The 18,135-nt window shown below is 36.9% G+C and overlaps 1 protein-coding gene across 2 annotated transcripts; it reads right to left on the bottom strand.

Annotated features, from left to right (window-relative positions):
- Nucleotides 1-481: 481 nt before the first annotated feature.
- Nucleotides 482-17,476, bottom strand: seh1l (SEH1-like (S. cerevisiae)). 2 transcript variants are annotated; one of them, XM_061715938.1, is made up of 9 exons: nt 17,278-17,476; nt 16,410-16,460; nt 14,317-14,463; nt 14,013-14,224; nt 6,915-7,013; nt 6,673-6,813; nt 4,605-4,759; nt 2,621-2,774; nt 482-969 (listed from the first exon to the last, which is right to left on the bottom strand). In XM_061715938.1, the coding sequence occupies exons 1-9, from the start codon at nt 17,386-17,388 to the stop codon at nt 789-791; spliced, it is 1,251 nt and encodes a 416-aa protein (XP_061571922.1). In that variant the 5' UTR covers nt 17,389-17,476; the 3' UTR covers nt 482-788. The 2 variants fall into 2 exon arrangements, with proteins under 2 accessions (XP_061571922.1, XP_061571911.1); XM_061715927.1 differs by lacking the exon at nt 482-969 and adding an exon at nt 1,138-1,450 and having other exon boundaries at nt 17,278-17,474.
- Nucleotides 17,477-18,135: the final 659 nt, after the last annotated feature.

The following is an 18,135-nucleotide window of genomic DNA, read 5'->3' as shown; positions in this document are numbered from 1 at the left end:
GCCATTGTAAGAATGAGATGTACCTGCTGTACTTTACTGCCCTTACTTTTTAACAACTTGTGCTTTTTATTTTACGTCTTTTCTTATTTTATTATCATATTATTTGATTTTATTTGTTATTTACTGTTTAATTGTGTCTTGCCGCTTTTAATGTTGATGTACAGCACTTTGAATGACCTTGTGTTGAATTGTGCTGTACAAATAAACTTGCCTTGCCTACCAAGGACAAGGACTGCACATAGATGCACCAATCATTCTATTCAGATACACATTTGGAACATAAAGCTCCAAAAAGACCTCACTTCGCACAATTTCAAGAATATCAGGGACGATGGCAACATTACACTTCAAAATAGCTTGGGTTTATTTTGGCATAACACCTGCAATGCTATGAATCATGTGCCACATTCATTTGAGTTGTTCCACAAGCTTGTCAGTTTACTCATATACGTCTCTTCTGCTTATTTGAAGAGGAAAATATTCAAAAATAAGTTCATCATAACTTCCAAGTGCTATTTGACACCGTCTCATGACCTGAAAAACAGAAGGTATATTCAGTGCACATTACCTCAATTTAAATTTGAAAAAGTTTATTAGTCATTATATACATGATTGAAGCACCTCTCCCCACACAAAGTTTTCCCCAGTACATTTCTTTTCTAATGAAGCACATAAAAAAAAGGAACAAAATATAATAACACAATTCTTTCTTTAAGTGAATGGCAACATTGTAGTTCACCCTCACCCACCAACTATATCCCGCTTTTTAACCAAAACGTTCACGCACTTCATTGCTCTTCAGCCTCAGGTAAGGACAGCAAGGCTCTAGAGGAGATTCTGCGGGGTAAACCCGTCTGCTGAGGCTGAACTACGGGCTCAGCGTCACAGTGCTCTATGAGGGAGGACGGAGGCAGCAGGTGACCATACCTTGTACCCTCTCTGGGAGGATCCAGAGGTGGAAAGAAATACCTGAGGCAACAAGGAGGAAAAAGGAGGAAAAAGGGGAAGGAAACAGACGACAAATACATGGACGGGGGAAAAAAACAAAACAATATAAGGAATATGCAAGGGAAACGTAAAAGGAAGTGAGAAATTAAAAGTATGAACTGCAGAAACTAAAAAGGGAGTAACAAAAGGCAGGGTGATGACATCAATTTTATTTTTCAAAAGGTGTATGTGCAACACTATCACCCAAAATCAGTCTGTCAAAAACACCAAGGATTCAAAACAAAAGAAAAGTTGTGAGGTGCATGCGTGTAGTTTCCATGCCACTTATCAGTACAACCAAGTACTCATCTATGACACGCGCTGCACACAGTCTTGCTTTTGAAATATGTTGGGCGAATGGCTGTTGATGCACAAGAGACATTAGTAATACGCAGGACTCTGGTTTATCTTTGGAGAGGTCAGCTGCCGCAGGGGAGGAGCAAACGGAGCTCTCTTGCCAATCCTGCATGCAACAAGCAATACAAATTAACGTCAACATACCCACTTCACACTCATTTACTGCAACAGGTGACTGGAATATCAGCAAACTTGGTGTTAAAGAAACAAAACTTAGTATGTAACACAATGTCATACAGTAGACAGATCTCACACTCCTTGGGTTGTAAGTTAATTAAGAGTTAAGTCAAAACTAACATACAGAGGCTTTGGTAAGTCTAAGGTTATCAAACTGAACATAAATACAGCCACATATCAATTCTGAGAAAACAAATTTAAGCCAAAAATCTATTTGATTCGTGGCACTTTTAATTTATGATTCACATAAAATGATGCCATATTTTATCTTAAGCATATGTAAGCAGTTTGAACAGGCACTGATAAGTATTAAAATTACAAATTTATATGACAAAGTTGTAGAGTAGTAAAGTCAAATGAGAGTGTCATAACAAAACAACTGTGCACTTAACAGGAACGTAAAAGTTTAATTGCTTATAGAAAAAAGATCGCCTGTGTAAAGCAGAATCCGTTTTCTCTTCAAAGTTACAATATCTTTTTTTGAAAAATGTGAATGGCTGTATTCATCCTCACATTCAAGTGTCTACAGTTGGTTAATACGGTTCATTCAAGCGCTCTTTCTGCTCAGCAAAGAGTTTGGCGATATTTGCTCAAGACATTCATGTGAAGAGGGAAGTGAGGAGAGGAGAGCTCTCGAGATGGAGACTCTCAGAGATTGAATTGTTTTTTTTGAGTGAAACTTAAACGTCTCAGCATTTACAAAGCGAGGTTACCAACAAGACAGTGGTTCTGCTGCATCTCCTGAAATAACATCTGAAGCAATGATTAAAATAATAGCCACATATCAGATTTATTTCAATTTCAATTTCAAACGACAGTTAGCCCTTACACTATCATGCAAAACGTCTCACCGCTCGTATGACATGCAATCGGGTACAAAAAATCAAGAAGTCTCCGTAACAAACCAAGCTGCACAGGCTGAACTCGGGTGATCTATACGCAGGAATCAGAAGCCAAGCTCTTTGCATGAGGACAGCGTTGGGTCAGAGTGAGTCCGGCAGGTTTGTCAGTGAGCAGCTGCACTCCCATGTGAAGTGGTCAGTGCTGACGGGCCCGGCGTGGGTCGGGGGAGTGGTGTGAGACGCACCACACCACCTACCTTCCAGCTGCCATCCCGTTCAGGGCATTCTGGGAGGTCTGCACGGAGGAGCCCACCACCGTGCTCATGGCCGTGGGCTGGCCCGACGAGCCCGTCAGCGGGCTGCCGTCGCCCTTCAGGATGCCCGTGCACTTCCAGTTGTCCATGTAGTTCGCTGCTCGCAAACAAAACAAACAAAAGTCAGAGTTCAGTTATTTCTAGTGCTGTCAGGCGATTAAAAAAATTAATCTAATTAATCACATTTTAATCTCAAATCTGCTAAAGGTCCCCAAATAAAGAATTTGAATTCTAGGACATTACAAAATTGTAGTGCATGACTAATCAATTGAATACACTAAGAAGAGAAGATTTGAAATCCACATTTTGATTGGTGAAGTGTGTTTCATAAATGAAATTCAAAAAGAAAAAGGTCAAGCACATCAGCAAACCAATTAGGCCAGGTGCATTATTCAAAAAGAAGTTTATGGTGGAAATGTCAACATTTATATGTTAGGTTTGACGGATGAAAAAAAAAAAAATTGGATCATGATTTCAATGATCAAATGATTGTGATTAAGGCTTTTTCCCTCCATAATGGAGCAGCCCTGTAAGATGATAATATGGGAGATGAAGGGCCTGCAGACTGACACCATCAACAGCAGCCACAAATCCTAACTTTTTCCTTTTTTCAATAAAGGTGTGCCTTTTTACAACTAATATAACACCCCATTCAAAGAGAATGTATGTAATATTTTAAGTAAAATTAAAAAAGAATACTGTAAATAAAACTGAATTTAATTTAATAGATTGTAGTTTACGCGATATAATGTCCTAATTCTCAACATGTTTTTTTTTCCCTTCAAAAAATCCAAGCAATCAAGCTGCTGGAACCCTGCTGCAATTATAATCAGCAGCAGCATCCTTTTACGTCCGGTTTGTCTGCCCTTGAAGCATCTAGGAATCAAAAGTCACACAGACACCAAAGCTACTATACGGATTCTGACAAATAAATTGACCTCTAAAACTACTTTTGGTTCCCATCTTCGGCTAGAATGACAATTCAAAAATCCTCTGATTCTTTGGCAGCTCATGAGTCAAACCCACTCTTATCAACAGAAAGAACTTGCTAAATTTCATCTAGTTGTTAAAACCTACTTTGATTTTGTCAAACTTATTACTAAATCCTGATGAAACACAAAAGAACCCCCCCCCAGCACAGCTGTCACTAGACTGACAGGACGACAAAGGATGAGGTGACGGCAGTAGGCCTGTGTTGAAAAAATCGATTTTCCAATTCTAAATTGATTCTCATATTAATTCCTAAAAATCGATTCATATGTCTAAAGATCTATTTATTTATTTATTTTTAATCATTACAACTTTTGGTATTTTTTTGTTTATGCCCAAAAAGGAATGTTTTGTTGGACACGAGAATAACTGGTGCCATGTTTTTGCCTTTAAATATGTTTAAAGGTATGAAAACATACCCTAACCCTATAATTGCATACATTGTCTATATTTCATTACTGTATATACTGTCTTGGGGTTACATTTGCATAAAATGATAAAAAACAAATTCTCAAAAATTAAACACCAAAATATACTAGATTAATTTAAACGGAATGTGGGAAAAAATTAAAACCGATTTCATCCGTCTCTGTTTGCTGCCCTGGATCTGTTTGGTAATTCTGACCCACATGATGTTTCTGAAAGCAGTTCCATCAGCATTCTGGGAGCTGATTGGTCCTTACAGCATCATTAGCTGCAATACTTGCGGTTGAATCTCAATATAATACTAGTAGTAATATGTTGCAGAACTACAGTCATATAATTCATGCAACAGCTGAAAAAACTGTTTTAATAACACTAACCCTAATCGACATCGGAATCGGATCTACGGTAATCACATCTTGATAATCGATTCTGAATCTTAAGAATCGGAATGGATTCTTGACATTTGAATGGATCCCCAGCCCTAGACAGCAGCTCTTCAACACTTTCCCACCTTTCCAGAGCCGCACGCAGCCGTCGTCCCCGGAGGAGGCCAGCAGGGTGCTGGTGATGTTCCAGCTCACACGCCACACCTGAGAGTTATGGTTGTCAAACTGGGCCACAATCTGCACCTCAAACTTAGTGGGTCCTGAAGTGGTGCTCTCCTTCCTGTGGGGGAAAGAAATAAGTCAAAATAAAAAATACAAGGCGGTAGCAACAGTTTTATAGCATTCAAATCATTTGAAGGCGGTAGGTCCCTCTGCTCACTTGACTCTGTATTATAGTTTGCTATTTCCATATATGAATTACTGCAATATTGTCTGGTCTGCAACTTATCTTAACAAATTACTGATAATCCAAAAAGATTCTTAAGAACAATCTCTCAGTCTGGTAGACAAGAACTATCTGCACCTCTTTTTATGAAATATTCACTATTATCCTTCATAAACTTAATGTTTTTCACTCATGCTTGTTTGTGCATAATTTTATCAATAGAAAACAAGATCTTCCTGTCACTTTCCAGCAGTTTTTTACTTTTTCATCTGCTTTTAATTCATATCCAACTAGACACAGTCTTCATTTACCCTTCTGTTGAACATCTGGTCATAAATTTAATATTACATTTACACTGTAGATCCAAAACTCTGGAATGACTTGAATGTGTCGCTGAAGTCAACATTATCTTTTACCTCATTCAGAAAGTTTTTTTTTTTTTATTGTATTTTTATATTTTCAGCCACAAAAAGAGGGGTATACCTTAGATACATAGAACACAAACCCCCACAACTCAATTTCCAAAAATAAAAAAAAATAAATAAAAAAAGTCAAAGTCCATACATACCAAACATATTTCATAGTGCTATAATCATGCCAAATATACCAACCAAAAATTCTACTCAATGCACTAATTGAGAATACCAGATAGTACTACCCTATCTGTTCTATCAATGACTCTGAAATAACAATTAAATAGTTAAATAATATTCTACCTACTTCTTAATGAAGGGGACTTATCAAAAAAAAAAAAAAAAGGTAGGAAACACTTAATGTCATTACTTTCTTATCCTAAGTTGGGGCTGGTCCGTTAAAGAACAAAAATGATATCCAAATATATACCCTCAAAACACAACGAAAACAAAAAAAAAAAAAAAAAAAACCTAACAAAACAAAACAGATATAAACGGTGGGAAAACCCCACTTAAAACAAACACGACAACAAAACAATACAAACCATTACACTCAGGTCTTATCATTGTCACTATGCCTTACAATTACCTACAGATTTCTTAAAATCAAATTCTGTATGAGATTGCCATATTTTTAAAAAGTCTGAGGATTTGCCTTTACTCTTGTAGTAAATATTGTCAAGTGTAAGGTAGCTTGAGAGTTCGTTCCACCAATGGGCTAATACTGGGGGTTTAGATTGTTTCCAATTTAAGGTTATACATTTCCTGGCTGCCAACATAGCAAGATCTATATATTTGCATTGATATTTGTTCCACTTGTCTGACATACCGCCGGAACAGGAAGTCCTTCAGAAAGTTATTAAAAAAACATCTTATTCTGTCTTAACCTTCAAGTTCTTGATCTTCAATGTAATCCAGACCTTGTATCCATGTTCTACAGAAGAGTATTAGGGCCAGGCAGGAGAAAAATAAAAATAATATTTTAAAGGAGGAAGATTTTTTTTACATTATGCACTTTGAGAAAAAAGTTGAAATGTCGAGATTAATGTTGAAGTACAATTTTGAGAAAAAAGTCGAAATCTTGAGAAAAAAGTCAAAATTTCATGCATAAAGTTGAAATGTTGAGAAAAAAGGTGAAATTTCAACTTTATTCTTGAAATTGTATTTCAACATTAATCTCGACATTTCGACTTTTTTCTCGAAGTGCACAATAAAAAAAAAATCTTCCCCTCTCAAATATTTTTTCTCCTGCTTGGCCCTAATACTCTTCCGTAATGTTCTCTTTTACGTTTATATTTATAATTCTTTTAATTTGTTGCACATTATCTTTGTTATTTCATCAGGCTTTCATTCGGGCTTCGTTCCCTCCATGCCCAAAAAAACTGAAGACGTCACCTCATAGGAGCGAGCTTAAATATTCTGACGTCTTTAGTTGCGATGGCGAGCACGTGGAAAGATCTCCCCAGGTTTGGAGCGAAGGCGATGTCGTGCACCGCATCAGTGACCGTCATCAGAGTCTCTGCTTTGGCATATTTCCTGAGAAAAATCAGGAAATTATAGGAAACAGGAATCTTAAAACTGCATTTTCAGTAATACTGGAGCACATTTCTGCCGTATATTTGGGAGCAGATACTTACCGCGTGTTTTCATTGTACTCGTAGACCTGAACCTTCCCCCCACATGTGGCGTTGTTGTCGTCGCTCCCCACAGCAAACATGGGAGGGTGGGCCCGCGAGCTGAGGAACAACAACAATCCGGGATTATTGGACAAGCTGCAGAACAGTGGAATAATGTTTCTACCTCTGGCAGGATCCATGTTTTAAAGCCTGGTACATCTCCTTCTGAACCGGTTAGATTTTTTTTGCTATATTACCTGAAATTCTCCTTAGACGTCAACTGCAGACAATACGTTGGAGAAAAATATTTGATAGGGGAAGATTTTTTTTTATTGTGAAAAAAGTCAAAATGCAGAGAAAATAGTCGAAATACAATTTCGAGAAAAAAGTCGAAATGTCGAGATCAATGTTGAAATACAGTTTCAAGAATAAAGTTGAAATTTCTCATCATTTCAACTTTTTTCTCAAAGTGCATAATGTAAAAAAAAATCTTCCTCCTCTAAAATATGATTTTTATGTTTCTCCTGCCTGGCCCTAATACTCTTCCGTAAGACAATGCTCTCATATCTAAACAGAAAATATGAATCCCCCGCAGAGGCGACAGGGCTATAAAAATACCATATGATAATGATAATAATAATAATAATAATAATAATAATAATATTTGATTCCGATTCTTAAGATTCAGAATCGATTATCAAGATATGATTTGATTTGATTCTGATATTGATTTGGGTTAGTGTTATTAAAACTTTTTTTGAGCTGTTGCATGAATATGACTGTAGTTCTGCAACATATTAATACTAGTATTGAGATTCAACAGCAAGTATTGCAGCTAATGATGCTGTAAGGACCAATCAGCTCCCAGAATGCTGATAGAACTGCTTTCAGAAACATCGTGGGTCAGAATTATCAAACAGATCCAGGGCAGCAAACGGAGACAGATGAAATCTGTTTTAGTTTTTCCCACATTCCGTTTTTATTTTTTCCCATTTTCTGTCTTTTTCGGTTTTTAATTTTTGAGAATTTGGTTTTTAGTATTTTTGCAAATGTAACCCCAAGACAGTATATAAAGTAATGAAATATAGACAATTTATGCAATTATAACTGAAAAACTTTAATGTTTTCATACCTTTAAACATATTTAAAGGCAAATACATGGCACCAGTTATTCTCGTGTCCAACAAAACATTCCTTTTTTGGGCATAAACAAAAAAATACGATCTAGAATAGACATACGAATCGATTTTTAGGAATTAATATGAGAATCGATTTAGAATCGGAAAATCGATTCTTTCAACACAGGCCTAAAAAACATCAGAATTGAATTCAAACAAGCTTGTATCCCAGATTGATAATCAGTCCCTAGAGTCTTCCACTGGCCAGTGTGACGCTGTTATCGGTCGACATCCCCAGCTCTCGTCAGCGTGTCCTTACAGCGCCAATGACAGGAGCTGGAGCTTCTCCACTACCACTGATACACAAACCTCTGGACCAACTTTAAAAAAATGCACCACAGGTGGAAAGATTTGATTAATAATTATAAAACTGTTTCTTGAGTCACATAAGGATAGCCAATGTTAAACCAGTAATTCATATAACTAAATCAGTCTGGGTTTATTTTAACTCAGAGGCTTATTGACGACACAGTGTGCAAAAAACAATTAAAAAAATGAATAATTATAAAAAAATTATAATCTTTGTTTAAATCCATCACATCATCTCATCTGTAAATTTACACTGAACTAATCGTTCTATCACATCAGCATCGTACATTATAATGTGTGGTTCAGTCGAGCGGTGCATTGTAACACTGGAGCATCAAGCATTAACTGAGCTGAGAAACATCTTGCAATGACAGATAGATGTGTAAATGTGTCTTTAGATTGCGTCTACTGTGAAATGGTGTTATATAAATAAACAGAACTGAGCTGAACTAATTCTGCAGAATAGAGGCAGCAAGGTCAAGCTGACTTTACTGCTCGGTAATGATTTTTAATGATTTATGTTGAAGATTCGCTGACAGGTAAAAGTCCCGGACTAGAGAAAGATTTGGAGTAAATTTATGGCCACATTATCAAAGTGAGAAGAGAGCTGCACGCTACACATCTGCAGCCAGAGATGTGTGCGCATATTTTTACTACACAACACACTGCAACTGTAGAGAAGCTGCTGCAGTGCATGAGCTGAAATAAGAACAGATTATCATCCTTTAACAAATGCTATTTGGTTGTTCCAGCAACCGGGACTCCAAGAAGGGGGATTTTCTCGATTGCTTGGAATATGATCATGTGACCGCAGGAAAGCTCTCATCCTGTGATCACTCATGCCCTCATTTTGTTACATGCAAACCAAAAGTGAGAAGGGTGCCGCAAATAAAACATGTATCTTGCTGTCAGCATCAATTTAAAGGGGACATATTATGGAGAATTCACTTCTTGACGTCTTGAGAATGAAAGTTTGGAGTCCTGGGCTCCAACCAGACCATAAAAACATCCTATTATATAAGGATATACGTGACTGGGATCCAAATTTCAACTGGAATGATGTATGGACTAATATAATATCATCTTCCAGAAACCCAGATCATCAGCTTATTCATTATCAATTTGTACACAGAACCTATTTAACACCTTGCAAGCTTTACCATATGAAGATCCTGGTCAGCTCTTTATGTACATGATGCTCTCAGAATAAACCAGGAACCTTCATGCATCTGGTCTGGGAACCTGTTGCAAACTTCTGGCAACAGGTTGCAACTGCATTATCCTCCATAACAGTACAGAATATTCCAGTAAACCATCAAACACTTAGTTTAAATAATTTATCCACAATTAAAGCTTCACTATGTCAAAAATGAATCTTGCTCTCTGGCCGAACAGCAGCAAAAAAGATAATTGCAGTAAGATGGAAACCACCACACACGCTTAACATCTCCCATTGGTATTTGACTTTTCTTGATATTATCTATCTGTTAATATCTACAGCCCCAATCCATAATGCAAAACAACTAAATATTTTATTTTGGTAAATGGCAGCAAATCAAATTAAAGCAGCACAATGTAATTTTCAGCTTTTGTTGAGTTTGGCGGCTCCTTTGGACAAAAGCAGTAGTGCTTTACCAGAAAGAACACTACATTTCCCATGAGCACCAGCGCGTACTGCCGGAAAACTCCTGTCCCCGTCGCTGCATTTGTTTTGATAGTGAATGAAATAAGACGGGACAGACTTTCAAAACTACTTTTCTGTTTTCAGCAGTCGTTTGCAGGATGGATAGTGAAGAGGTAATGTATCTATTTTTGGCTAAACAATATAATATGACGATGTTGAAAATCACTAAGTTCAACTTGGTTTTATTAGTGAAGTCTCCCCCGCCCCCCTGTCCTGTTTCAGACAGATAATGTTCTGTGAATAACTGAATGCCCATTCCTTATATTTTGCAGATCAGCCCTGCACAATTTTACAGTTCTCAGGAAAAATACTAGAAATGTTCTATACATTTTCTTTATATTGCATTCTTGCCTCTAGTGCTGTAATTCTATTCAATTGTATTGTACATCTCTCCTCGTCTTTCAGCTCACGCCAGCGAGTGAACGCCGGGCCAATGTTTATTCTTGTCCGGGCATTTAGCTTGTCACTCTTCCACTTTCTTTTTTTCGCCTTCTCCGTTAAAACTGTTATTTTCTTCGGTTTTTTCGCTGTTTCGGCCATGATACCAGCTTCTGCTGAGCTCTGCGCTCTGCGCTCCACGCCCCGCCCCGTGTTCGTCTGGACTACGAATCGGGAAGGAGGGGGAAGTGACGTATGCCGTAAAGCAGTCAAAGCCGTAAAAATGTGTAGTTTTTTAGTGTGGAAGGGTTCCTACCATGCTCCTCAAAGTTACATAGTGCCAGTGAAGGTGATACAGACCCCTCAGACCATGACAGAGGTTCATTAAACCTGTTGGAAGTTGATGTACCATCACAATGATGATGATGAAATATTAGATTAAAGGTATTGTGACATCATTTTTAAAATGCTTTTAACACTATTAAAAGTCTTGGCCAACATCCCTCAAATGTGTCTAAAAGATTGTAACAAGAAAAACTTCACTCTTTTTATGACGGTGTTTTTTTGCGCCGTGAAAAACGCGTCCTTTCCCCCTTTCCTGTCAATCATTGCCCCGCTCCTCCTCCAAACCTCCTCCTCCAACGTAACGCGGAACCATAAATCAGCCTTTATGGTGCGCTGGAGAGGAGAGAGGGAGCTGGGTGGAGGGGGCGGTGATTTAGCGGACCGTTACGTAACGGTCCGCCACCAAACCAGATGCGCCGTTTTTGCATAATTGTGCAGAAAATCCCAGAAAGCACACAATACACTGAATGTTAAAAGTTTGTTGTTTTTTGGGTGTAATTGATGTCAAGACACCCAACAAAACACAAAAAAATCAAGAAAAATGTGTTTTTCATGTCACAATCCCTTTAAGGTGGAAAAGTTACATAGTGCTGCTTTAAAATTGATATAGACTACCTTGTTGCAGCTATCCTTGCTATTATTATGTTTTGCCTTTGTTTTATTTTGTCCTTTTTTTTGTTCGTTTGTTTTTTATTGTTGTATTATCTTTTTTTTCTGTTTTCTTTATTATTAATTATTAATTGTTTTCATCGAATGCTTAGGTCCGAGGGGTGGGTTTGCAAGGGGGTGAAAATATGTGTATAATGTTTGTTTGACATCATTGTGGATGCCACCGTTTATAATAAAAGAAAAAAGAAATATAAATAAAAACATTTGATCACAAAAAAAACCCAAAAACGTCTTATTAAAGTATTCAGTCTGTCCTGAGTCTGCTTGCTGCCCCAGCCGGGACGAATGGCAGGAACTGAGAACTTCTACATCCCATCAGGACATTATAACAACCAACAGAGTTCCAGGGCAGAATCCCTGTCCTGGCTGCACAGCTCACCCTTATCTTTCTGAGACACTTTGAATCGGACTGCTTTACTAATCTCCCACAATATAAAACTGGATTGGCAACTGCACTCATATTAAAACAGGGATTTGAACCAATGGTCTGCCATTAATCCACAGATTTCTGGAATATTTAGCTTAATGTGGTGCGTTTCTTTGGTGGCTTAGCGCAGCCCAACAGCAGATGTGGTTCCTTGTAAAGTCATCGGTGCCGCTTGCCTCACGACGGCAGTGACGGTGTTAGTCCAATATCTTATTATCACACCTTGAGGGGAATCTAAATCAATACATAAAGGGTAGATGTGAGTTGATCATGTTATTTGTACATATGTACAGCTCCTCCGGATTTCTATATAACAGTTTTGATGGTTTTTGCTTTGCAGTCTGTGCCAGTCGAGCAGTCCAAACTGCAGAACTTCTTTAGCATCAGCCACGGTTACATGATGTTTTTGATGATTAATTATTCCCAATTAAATAATTCCAAATGAAACTATTTTCCTTTGAGTTTACATGGAAATAGTAATTTCGAATTGAGGTTTATATGGAGGTAGATTTGGATCTTAATTATTCAATCAAAAAAAGATTGCTTCAATCAAAAAATATATTTTCAATTAAAAAAAATTTCACTTCAAAAAAAAAAAATGTATTTCAATCAAAGAAAAAAAGGGTTTGAATGCAAAAAAATATTTGATACTCAAAAAATGCATTTGAACACTGTTTTTCTTTCTGATTGGAAATGATAGGAGTGAAGTTTTTTTTGTTTGAAGCAACTTTTTTGATTGAAGTATTTTTTTGTGTTTGGGCCATATTATGGGTAGGACATTTGTGTCTTTATTATTTAATCAAAAAAGAAGTTTGCTGCATATGGATATTTTCGAAGGTAAAAGTAAAATTTCCTCCCATGTATCACTGACTATTGTTGTTTTCAACTGAGTCTCCCATGATTTCTGTAAGAATGACAGTCTGCCTGTAGTCAAGTGTTGCAGCTTGGAAGAGAATTTTGAGACAAAGTGACCTTGTTTAAGACTATCTAAGAGTGTCTTTTCCAGTGAATGAAAGTCATCTGGAAGACAGAGCATTTTTGTATATATATTAGGGATGCAAATTATCGATTATTTCATTAATTGATAGTTGATAACCTTATCGATCGATCATCGATTAGTTGATAAGCGGCGTTTTTCCCCCGTCTGAGATACAAACATAATTTTTTTTGCTTATATAAAATACAAAGGACATTTTAATGTATTCCTTAATCAAATATTTATTTGATACAAAAGTAACAAAAAGACATTTTTGTACCACAAGGAATATAATATAAAGTGCACTTCAAGGCTATTACTAGTAGCAGCAGCCATAATAGTGTCATTTGTGTCAAGCAAATTTTAAGTTCTAGTTACGTTTTAAGTTAGAGTTTTGGCAGTGTTCAAAATAAAATGATGAGACCTACTGTATTGGAGCACATTTTCTTTTAGTTAAAACTGTAGCGGGGACAGATGTTTAGAGAAACCTATGTATGTACCGGGTGAAGGCTGATTTATGGTTCCGCGTTACAACGATGCAGAGCTTACGCCGTAGGCTACGGCGGCGGCTCTGCGTCGATTTAAGGCGGAACCATAATTCAGGCTTTAGGGGGACATATCGGAGAACAACCAGAAGAATATAGAGTGGATTAAAAATAAAAGTTAAGCACTGAGCTACATGTGTCTCCCGTCTGGGCCATGGCAGACTCATTGCCTGAGCATGTTACTAAAACCAAACATATCCGCCGTCTCTTTCTTCTGTGCGCGCGGCGGTGGCAGCGCGTTGTGTCGCATTAAATGTGGTCCGGGCGTAATACCAGCTGGTGAAATTAAACGAAAAAAATAAATAAATAAATAAATAGATTAATTGTAATCGTTAATTTTAATCGGGTAATTTCATAACGGCAATTAATCGAAAATCGATTAATTATTAACATCCCTAATATACATAATGTCTGACTTGTAGGTATTTGTAAAACTCTTTTGTTTGTAGTTTGTATGTTTCCTGTAATGCTTCAAATGTTTTGAATCTTCCCCTATCCCAAAGGTTGTAAATGTGGTGAATTCCTGCTTCATACCAGTTATGAATTATGCCATTTTAACATCAAGAGCTTTAGATTGCAAAATAAGTGGAGTAAAACGGTGGTGTTACCTGGAGGGGTTCCAGGATATGCAGCTGCAGCTGAGCTTGCATGAGATTTCGTGCTGCAGGGACCACTGGCTGAGATTCATGACATCAGGAGCCTCGTAGATCCTAACCACTCCGTCCGCAGAGCAGGTCGTCAGCATCAGACCCATGTGTTTGGGAGCAAACTTCACATCCGTCACCGACGTCCTGCTGTCCACCAGCGTGGTTCTCTTTATCTAAAACACAGCAACACCACACCTTTGAGTCAGATGGAACAGCAAACAAGCAGGCCAATTTGCTTTTAGAAGGATGTGACGGTCGTACTAACCCAGTGACTCAAGCCTCTCTGCTTGTCGTTGGACTCGCCTACAATCTCCTCCCACACGGCAGCGGTTCTGTCGAAGGAGCAGGAGGCTAGAACCTGCCCGAACTCCGGATGAGCCCAGGTGACTCGCCACACTGACCCACTGTGCGTCTGCGCAGAAAACAGAAGAAATCGACATTTTATTTCATCACCAGCGACTATATTTTTCAAGCCCACATACAAAAATAATCAATGAAATCCAGGCGGAGAAATTAATGATATCTTATAATGGAAAAGAAAAATGACAACTTCAGCTCCAAAAAGTTAGGACGCCGTGTAAAAAGTAAATTAAAAAAAAATGCAATGAATTGCAAACCTCATAAACCCACATTTTATTCCCAATAGGACATGAACAACATATTAGATGTTGAAACTGAGACATTTGCCATGTCATGTAAGATATTACCTCATTTTGAATTTGATGGCAGGTCAACAACATGATTGGGAATAAAAGGAGCATTTCAGAGGGACAAAGTCTCTCAAGTATATGTGGACTAGTGATGCACCGAATGTTCGGTAACCGAAATTGTTTGGCCGAAAATAGCAAAAAAATCATCCTCGGTGTTCGGTGGAATAAGTCTGGTAAAAAACGAACAATTACCTGTAATAACGGCGTGTTTAGATGACGCAAAAGGATAAAACAAAATAAAGAAAAAGAAAATCAGTCCCTTTCCCATATTAATACTTGTATGGGAAAGGGATTGATTTTATTTTTCTTTATTTTGTTTTATCCACTTCTTTTTCACTTTTTTTACAATGTACTTTAATGCATTTTTTCACCAACCATACTCTATCAAAGATTTGTGTAACACGTTCAGAAAAGTGTTCTTCCATATAAAATTGCAAACACTTTGAAGATCCCACCATCTACATTGTATATTATCAAAAAAATCTGAGAACCAGGAGGAATGTCTACGTGCAAGGGACAAGGCTGAAGGTTAAAACTAAATGTTCGGGCGCTTTTGGCCCTCATCAAAAACAGGCGTGGTTCTCTACTGAAAATCACTGCATGGACTCAGGAACACTCCCAGAAATCACTCTCTGTGATTTGGCCATGCAGCTTACAGCCCTGTCATTAAAGAAGTAGTCATATGTGAACACAATCCAGAAACACCTCTGTCTTCTCTGGAACAAAACTGATTTAAAATGGTCTGAAGCACTCTGGGAAATTGTTCTGTGGTCAGAATAAGGAAAGTGGGAAAGTATAGGACGCTGTGTTCTGCAGACTACAGAGGAGAGGAACCATCAGGCTTGTTATCAGCTCTTTTCAAAAGCCAGCATCTCTGATATTATGGGCAGCTTACACATCTGGAAAGGTCCCATCAGTGCTGACATGTACAAGTTTCCGAGCTCCCATCCAGACGACATCTCTTCAATGAAATCATAATAGTAATGATAATGTAATACTATGCATTATAATTACTTCTATTATTACATACATACATAGTAGCACAACTAAATGCTGGGGGTTTGTTTTGTTTTCTTTGCTTTGATTTTGACTACCGGTATATTTATATATACATATAATTATAGTATATAATATTATAGAGTATTATATCACTGTATAGAACAGTTATTAAAGTAGGTATGTGTGTGTTTATAAGTAAGCTTATTGAAACTCTTGTTACATGTAAGAATGTATGTAAGATTCAGGGGTAGGACTGGATAAGTATTTACTTCAATCCAACTCCGTTTGTATTCTGCTTTTAACTTTTTTGTACTATTTTTTAACACGCATGTTTGAAATAAAATCTTCAAATCAAATCAAAAGAAGAAGGGATACCACACAATGGTAAACATCACCCTGTGCCAACTTCTTTAACCTGTATTTCAGCCATCAAGTTCAGAATGAGATCATATTTTCCATGAAACGACAACATTTCTCAGTTTTGACATCCAATATGTAAATGTATATTGGGAAACAAATCCGTCTTTATAAGATTAGCAAATCATTGCCTTCTGTTTTTATTGACATTTCAGTGTCCCAGCTTACTGGAATTGGTGTTGCACTAAAGCTCCCAGCTACTATTCATATGGAGACAGAAATGATGCTTTACCTTCCAGCTGGCCGTGCAGTGCCATTCTCCGCTTTCACTTTTGTCCCACACCTGAGAAAAAAAGACATGCTCGTTAGAAATGTGTGTTGAGTTCACTGCTTATTATGGGAATGTGTGAAGATCCAAAACTTCTGGAAGGATGTTATAATTAATATATAATATATATATATATATATATATATATATATATATATATATATATATATATATATATATATATATAATTAATCGTCATATAGTATTATATGGATGAATGTGGATGAGGGAGCTTTCTGGCTGGATTGGACTGGAAAGACTAACGTAGATTGCTAAAGGAAAACAAAAGGACTTTGTTGAACTCTGGGAACCATATATGAACATTATGATAGATAGATAGATTTATCTGAAAATAACATAAAAATATCATCTTTTTATTTTTGTTTATTTTATTGTTCCTCTCTGATTGGTTAATATAATATATAATTCATATATATATATATATATATATATACATATAAATATAAATAAAATAAATAATATAAATAATAATTATTTATATTTCAATTGAAAATGGTGCAAGCTAAGTGTATGTGTGTCTATGTAATGTATGCGTAAATGTATGTTTGGAAAACTAAAAAACGACAATAAACATATTTCTGGAAAAAAAAAAAGAAAAAGAAGAGTGAGTTGAGTTCAGGACAGTGAGCGTTCAGGGGATAAAAGCTGATTTATGGTTCCACGCAGAGCCTACGGCGTACGGTACGCGGCGACGCGCAGCATACGGTGCGCGTCGTACCCTACGCCGTCGATTTAACGCGGAACCATAAATCAGGTTTAACATGTGATGCTAACATGCTAACACGCTACACCCAGCCAGACTGGAGCTCACCTTCACGCTCTGGTCGCTGGAGCAGGTCGCCATCCTGCGGCCGTGGAAGTCGTACGACACATCGTGGATGAGATCTTTGTGATCCGCTGCGATACTGCGAGCCACGAACATGTCAGGATCCCTGTGGCGGCTGCAGCTACACTGGTTCTGCTAAGGTTGGCGCCCGGAGACTCGTGAGCGGAGCTGCAGTACCGCGCCCTGGACACCAGGGGGCGCCAAACACCACAGTACAAACGCGGCTTCCGAAATACGCAATAGTTTTAGTTTTAGTAATAGTTTTATAAAATATGTCCAATATTGTGATATTGACCACACAGTGGGATATCCTTTTTTTTGTAATTTTAGGGAAAAACTATAATCTGAACGAATTTAAGGCGACTAACTTTCTCCCGTTAACAGGGTTGCCAGGTTTGGCATATATTGCGTCATAGTAACTGACATCCGACTCCTTTATTTTTATTTTACTTTTTTGTCTGCATATATATTAATGGTTAGTACCATGTTGGTAAGAACCTAAAGCATATATATATATATATATATATATATATATATATATATATATATATATATATATATATATATATATATATATGTGTGTGTGTGTGTATATATTTTTTTTAATATAAAATATATATGATATATTTTTAAATATATCACGTATATATTTTATTTATATATATATATATATATATATATATATATATATATATATATATATATATATATATATATATATATATATATATATAATAAAGAATAATAAAGAATAAAGTGTGTAGAGATTGAATGTCCCATGACAATTATACAGTAATATAATATTAAAAAATAAGGTACAAACAATAATAAATAAATTAAATA

The sequence above is a fragment of the Cololabis saira genome, chromosome 3, assembly GCF_033807715.1.
Source record: "Cololabis saira isolate AMF1-May2022 chromosome 3, fColSai1.1, whole genome shotgun sequence".
Taxonomy (NCBI): Eukaryota; Metazoa; Chordata; class Actinopteri; order Beloniformes; family Belonidae; genus Cololabis; species Cololabis saira.
Note: the sequence above shows the minus strand (reverse complement) of the source record. Positions and strands in the feature narration are given on the sequence as shown.